At 34.1% G+C, this 7272-nt stretch overlaps 1 protein-coding gene across 1 annotated transcript; it reads left to right on the top strand.

The window, feature by feature from the left end:
- Window positions 1–997: 997 nt before the first annotated feature.
- On the top strand, window positions 998–4851 carry LOC124508128 (olfactory receptor 4F4). The gene is made up of 2 exons (XM_047074544.1): window positions 998–1009; window positions 3880–4851. Exons 1-2 carry the CDS (start codon window positions 1004–1006, stop codon window positions 4849–4851), a joined length of 978 nt encoding a protein of 325 aa, XP_046930500.1. The 5' UTR covers window positions 998–1003.
- The last annotated feature ends 2421 nt before the right edge of the window (window positions 4852–7272 follow it).

The following is a 7272-nucleotide window of genomic DNA, read 5'->3' as shown; positions in this document are numbered from 1 at the left end:
ACTTCCAGTTACAAAATAAATAAGTCACAGAGATGAAAAGTATAGCATAGGGAATAAAGTCAATAACATTGTAATAACGTTGTGATGACAGACAGTGACTGAAGTTAGCATGGTGAGCATTGAGTAATGTACATAATTGTCAAATCAATGTGCTATACACCTGAAACTAATATAACACTGTATGTCAATTATACTTCTATTAAAAAAGAGTTTAGGTAAATATAGATACAAGGAAATAAAGTTTCATTTGCACAGAGAAAAAAATCACCTTTAGATTTAGTGAGATATTTAAAATACCTAAATGAGCCAAGAAATTGTGACAACAGCTCCTGACTCCAGAAAATTCTGTGTGTTTCCTCAAGGGAAAATCTGAGAGCCTATAAGAGTCTCCGTACTCAAAGTTCAGGCTAGCTATTTCCAGATCTCCTCACACCTGCTCACACCTCCATAAATGGCTCTTCACTGAGTGGTTTACTAAGGAGGACAATTCATACAGACTTTATGCTCTTGAAATTTTATGCTTCAAGAGAAAGTGCAAATAAAAGGAAAATCTGTACTCTTTTTTGCAATAGTCTCTTCCAGTTATGAAGGAGGTAGGTGGAATGATGAAAATGAAGTATATTAGCAGAACTAACCAAAGTGTAGAATTTTATTGACAATGAGATGCTTCTATTATCAGTAAGAGCCCATTTGGCAGAATTTAATTATGCATGTATCTTCAAGAAAAATGGAAGGATTTTGTGAGGTCAGTTTAAATACTTACAAGAGTTAGTATAAATATTAGCAAGCATTGCCCTTGTTGTGTTAAACAACCTAGTATATGTTATACAAGTGTTATGAGTGTTGAGTCCTTCCCCTGTATCTTCCAGGCTAATATATTCTTTCATCTCTATTTAATTATCCTTTTTCCCGTAAAGCCCAGATTCATTGTTCTCTTACTCACTTATTTCCCTCCCTCCCTCCCGCAACCCCAATGAAATTTGATTTTGGATATTTCTTTCACATGAAGGTACAAATCATACTCTTAGAGCTGTAGAATTTTGTTTTAGAAAGCTTTTGATCCAATAAGCTCATTTTTAAACAGGAAAACTAAGGCTTGGATATTTTGAATGACATGCTAAAGTCACACAGTAAATTTGTACTAGAACCCCAAAGTCTCCTGACTTCAATCTCAATGAAACTTATAAAATAAAGATTTTAGGTATTTTTCTTTAAAAAGCAGTAAAAGACATTTAGGACAAACATAATATCCTAAAGTTTGAATTTTAAGTTTAATCTAGTACATAGGGAAAGATTTTATTGTTCATTTGTAGCTGGCTCTTCATGATTATTATAGCCAATGTATAAGATTCTGGAAAACTCCTTCAATAAACCTAAACTTAATGTTTCACTTAGAATTAACATAATCCTTCTAAAACCCCTTGCACCATTTTTGAAGAACCAGGTATGATCTTTGAAAGGATTACGTTCATGAAGGAACCCCTGTAAACGAGAATCCTCTATATTCATTCACTCCTCAGTAACATACTCAAGAAATGAAATGTTTTAACTGAGAAATTCCTTTTGCTGAAGAATAACATACATGAATTCTTGTTACCATGGTAGAAAGTCTTTTCACTGCAAAAGAGAACCCTTTTGTCAACTATCACCCTTGATATATTTCTTATGGAGATAAAAGTATTGAGTTTGTGTTCTAAGTGAAATGAAATGGTTGCATGTAAGTTAATATCTAAGTTCAATTCTAAATTGAATACTTTGAAGGGCACCTGGGTGGCTCAGTCACTTAAGCGTCAGACTCTTGGTTTCAGCTCAGGTGGGGATCTCATGGTTCACGCGTTCGAGCCCTGCATTGGGTTCTGTGCTGACAGCACAGAGCCTGCTTGGGTTTCTCTCTGCCCCTCCTGGCTTGTGTGTGCTCGCTCTCTTGAAATAAATAAATGAACTTTAAAAAAAAAAAGTAACATACTTTGATTCTTAAGAAACATCCTAACCAGTCACATCACAACAGGAATCCCATCCACTTGATTGTCAATGATTAGTATGATTGTATTTATTACTGTGCTAAGCAGATGGGAAAGGTGTGTTTGTGTCTTGTTTTACTATTAGACTTCTCTTTTTACTTGGAAATAAAATTATAATTCCTAAGTTTTTATAGGACTTTGAAAACAGTAATATGAAGCATTAGTGGATAGGGCTAAGGAATGGGATTTGGGATAATGACAAGAAAAGTGTAATTTCCAAGGGCTACAGAGTAACTGTGATAAGAGAAGTAGTGAAAACAAATACTTCTACTCCCCCAAGAAATTTGGTAAGATTAACCCACTATACTTTCATGCCTCCCTAGCACCCATCAATTTCCAAAATTATTCAGAATAGATTCATTTATATACTCCTTTTTTTAATCTCCCACATCCTGTTGACAAATATCCTGTTTTTACTACCTTAATAATGGCTATCATGTATTGACTATTCACTATTGATTAGAAATGTATTAAACAATTGCACATAATGCTTTAATAGTTCTTCACTGTCTTCATAATAAAACACAAATCCCTTAGCAGGCATTCCAGAATCCTTTTTCAATTTTATCTCCTATTAAACCCCTTCACATTTTCTCTCATGCAAATTTTTTTTTGCATTTTCTGCACTTTTAATTTCACCTCTAAATTACCTTTCTTTTGTCCTTTTATTTTCTGCTATTTTATTTTTCTTCCATTTTTCATCTTTAATTTTATTTTGGACTAACTTCTTTTCTTCTAAGCATTTTGGTATCACTAAATGATAAGTATAAATTCCATTCTCTATAAGGCCTTATAATTCTGACCTTGTTTTTTAGAATCCTCATTTATTTAAACTTCTCCTAAGATTGAATTTCTACATCTGTCTTAGCTTTCATGTTTCTATCCAAGCTTCTGAGAAACTATGAAAATTATTTTGGAATTGTGTCCCTCACTCATGCCCCACAGAGTACTAGACTAGTGGCAATTTTGAGAATTTTTGATGCAGTGCATTTGTTTTAAAGATGGGAAAACAAAAGGATGCAGGGAACTGAAATTCAATCATCTTGTTATGAACAAGATGAACAATAACATCTATGTTATTTCTAGAAGTCAAGTAAAATTTGTAAATTATTACCAGGGAAATGGGGTTTCTCTGTGAATTGAAGGCAACAAATATTACTACTATTAATTATCCAAATTCATTTTGTACTTACTAAATACAAACACTATGCAAAACACTTTACATTTAATACTTCATTTGAAATTCATTATAACCATAAGAAGTGAATATAATTAGTATCTACATTTGTAAAAATGGTAAAAATAAATCTTAAAAAGTCCAAGGTCCACAGACTACATTCAAAATTTATACACTGTAAATTGCCTCACAGAGCAAAATTGTGAATGAGGATTTGTCTTAGTTTCATAAAGAGGTTTCCAACAACTGTACATAAAATGATTGTGATGGGCTACAAAACCACTAAGAATACTTTTTCAAAAATGTATGCCACAAAAAGTCCTTGTAAATACAAAGATCATATAAGTATGTACTTAATAGCTAAGATACTGTTTTGGAGTTCAAAGGAAAAGGAGATAAACATGATGGTGATATAGACTTAATCTGGCACAGAAGGTCACATGAGCAAAGGAATTTTATTAGAAATAAACCTAGCATAAGTGCAAATACTGAGAAGACTTGAATAACTGGACTATAAGGCACAGTCAGGGGAGGGGTGTGGAGTAAAATGGTGGGTTTAGATTGTATGCATTTATGTAATAAACCATAGATAGACATTATATGAGTAAGCAGAATGACACAAAATGAGGCTTTGAATTTGAATATAATAATTCTGACTTTCTTCTTACTCTATTCTCTAAGGTGACTACAGAGGCTCTTTCCTGGAATGAATCAATAAATGACACAAATTACTCCATGGTGACTGAGTTCATTTTTCTGGGACTCTCCAATTCTCAGGAATTCCAGATATTCCTACTGGTTTTCTTTTTTATATTCTATGTGGGAATTGTGTTTGGAAACCTTCTTATTGTCATAACTGTGGCTTCTGACTCCCATCTTCACTCTCCCATGTACTTCCTGCTGGCTAACCTCTCACTCATTGACCTATGTCTGTCTTCCGTCACAGCCCCCAAGATGATTGCTGACTTTTTCAGTAAACGCAAAGTCATCTCTTTCAAGGGTTGCCTTGCTCAGATATTTCTCGTTCACTTTTTTGGTGGGAGTGAGTTGGTGATCCTTATAGCCATGGCCTTTGACAGATATGTAGCAATCTGTAAACCTCTTCGCTACTCTACAGTTATGTGTGACCATGTATGTTTTGGCATTGTGACTGCTGCATGGGGAACTGGCTTTCTCCATTCAGTGAGCCAGTTGGCTTTTGCAGTAAACTTACCTTTCTGTGGTCCCAATGAGGTTGATAGCTTTTACTGCGACCTACCTAGGGTTATCAAACTTGCTTGTATAGACACCTATAGATTGGATGTCATGGTCATTGCTAACAGTGGTGTGCTCACTGTGTGTTCTTTTGTTTTCCTAATCATCTCCTATGCTATCATCCTAGTAACCATCCAGCAACGCCCTTCAGACAAATCGTCCAAGGCTCTGTCCACTCTGACTGCTCACATAACAGTAGTTCTTTTGTTCTTTGGACCATGTATCTTCATTTATGCCTGGCCATTCCCCATCAAGTCACTAGATAAATCCCTTGCTGTGTTTTATTCTGTGGTCACTCCTCTCTTGAACCCGATTATATACACACTGAGGAACAAAGACATGAAGACTGCAATGAGACGACTGAGTAAATGGAATGTGAATTCTAGTGTAAAATTTTAGATATCTCCTAACTTTAAGGCTAAACTAAGATAATGACATAAAATAAAGTTGTTGAAGTACTTGGTAAAGCTCATGAAAATCTTACTTTCCATTTCTTAGTAAATGTCAAAGAACTTTCACATAAATTGCCTCAATTTATCCTTTGACAAATTTGTATTTTATATTTTTGGATACAGATACAAAGTTAATATGCTTTCAAAATATTATCTAATTCTCAGAACAATGGCATAAATATGTCAATATTTGTACACTTCTGTGGCTGAGTAGTTCTGAGCATAATAGATGGAAACACAGAAATTAGCCTGGCTTATAATATTTTTATATTTTTATTTGACTCATTTTTCCTAAAAACATCAAGGAAGCAACTTCCATACACCTAACTCAAAAAACATGCTTAGTGATAAGGATATTTATGAGCTAATTTTTTTCTTTTTAAATATATTAAATTTATTGTCAAATTGGTTTCCATACAACACCCAGTGCTATGAGCTAACTTTTAAGAGGTTTAGAAAAGAAACTCTTCACACTGTAACAGTCTATAGTTTGTCTGCAATCACTAGAATAACCCATAATCCATGAGATCATTATCAAAAGTGACAGGAAGAGTAAGTCTGACAATGTAAAATTTGCCTTACAGGCACGTGATATCTTGTAGCTTATAAGATATCACAAGCAGTAAAAGGCATTTAGAAAGATCCAAGTTCTTTCAATGTGTTGGCACAAAGTATATCAGTTTTATCCATTCACATCATTTTCCATGGTTAACTTTTAGAAACACAGACTTTGAAGTCAAAAAGAGATGGGTCCAACTCTACTTCTGCATTAGTAATCGTGACTGGGCATTAGCTTGTCTAAGCTTCAGTTTCCACATGTGCAACAGGAGGGTAATAATACCTATATATATGGTTATTATGAGGGATAATAAGACAATAGATATAAATCTATTTTATATCAGATATCATTGCATATAAGATAAATAGTGCATACCAGTGTGCTATTTATAAATTTTTAAATAAATCAATAAATTTATTGATTTATATCAGATAAATAGCACATTTTGTGGCATATTATCAGGATCCCATAAGTATCAGGTACTATTAACATTATTATATAAAGCCTATATATTAACAAGGCCAAAAGTTCTCAACCTTTATCTTATCCTGACATACTTGAGGGATATGATATAAACCAATCTTAACAGATGCTCATTTTGGGGACATTGTAGTTGTAAGTGTAAGTGTGTACATGTATGTGCAAGTGTGTATTCATGCTCATACACCCTACCATTCTAGGAACACATGTCAAAAAGTCAAGATAGAAGTAGAGGGAGTATAAATTTTTAAAAAGCTTGGAAAATTATTCTGATAAAGAGCTTCACACTCCAGCAAGAATCACCGAACCACGCTACAACTGAAGATTAAATATAATAAGAAAAGAATGCAGTTTTTCAAATTGTAGCTTAATAAATAAGGAGAGTCAGATGATAAGAGAATTAAAATCATGTTTACCACAGGGGGAAAAAAGAGAATAGAAATTCCATAAGCAGGTTGAAAACATAAGAAAATGAGCACATTTAATGGCAGTATCTCAAATCAGTGGAGAAAAGAAGGACCTGTTAATGTGATGGTGGAATAACTGGATAGTAATTTGGGAAAAGATATATTGGACCTATTCTTCATGCCACGTGCCAGGACAATTTCTAAGTAAACTGAAGCAGAAATATTTTTTTAACTACACAAATATTAAAAGAAAACATGAGTTATAATTTGTTCGTAATCCATGAATATGATAAAGATTGATAATGTTAACTAAATCAAATTAATGTTTTAAATGCATGATAAAACCATGAACAAAGTAGAGAAGATAAATATGATATCAGGAGAAAGTATTTACAACTCACATGGCAAAGAATAACAGCTGTAATTATAAAGAACTTCCAAAAACACACCAGCAAACAAAAAAATAGACAAAACATATTAATTTGCAATTGATATGTAAAGAGATAAAAATGGGTTAAATACATTTAAAAAAAATCAAGTTCTCGGGGTTGGGTGGCTTAGTCACTTAAGCACCTGACTCTTGATTTCAGCTCAGGTCATTATCTCTAGATTCATGAGTTTGAGCCCCCATCAGGTTCTGCGCTGACAGCATAGAGCCTTGCTGGGATTCTCTCTCTTTCTCCCTCTCTCACTAAATAAATAAACTCTAAAAAAAATGCTCAAGCTCTTTCATGTTAAGATATACACAGCTTAAAACTAAGCTGAAATACCAATTTTGATCTTAAGATATAAAATATCTGACTTTGGGGCGCCTGGGTGGCGCAGTCGGTTAAGCGTCCGACTTCAGCCAGGTCACGATCTCGCGGTCCGGGAGTTCGAGCCCCGCGTCGGGCTCTGGGCTGATGGCTCAGAGCCTGGAGCC

Source organism: Lynx rufus, unplaced genomic scaffold (genome assembly GCF_022079265.1).
Source record: "Lynx rufus isolate CCGP_SWC_20201006 ecotype Redwood Valley unplaced genomic scaffold, mLynRuf1.p SCAF_13, whole genome shotgun sequence".
Taxonomy (NCBI): domain Eukaryota; kingdom Metazoa; phylum Chordata; class Mammalia; order Carnivora; family Felidae; genus Lynx; species Lynx rufus.
This window is presented reverse-complemented; position numbering and strand designations above follow the sequence as displayed.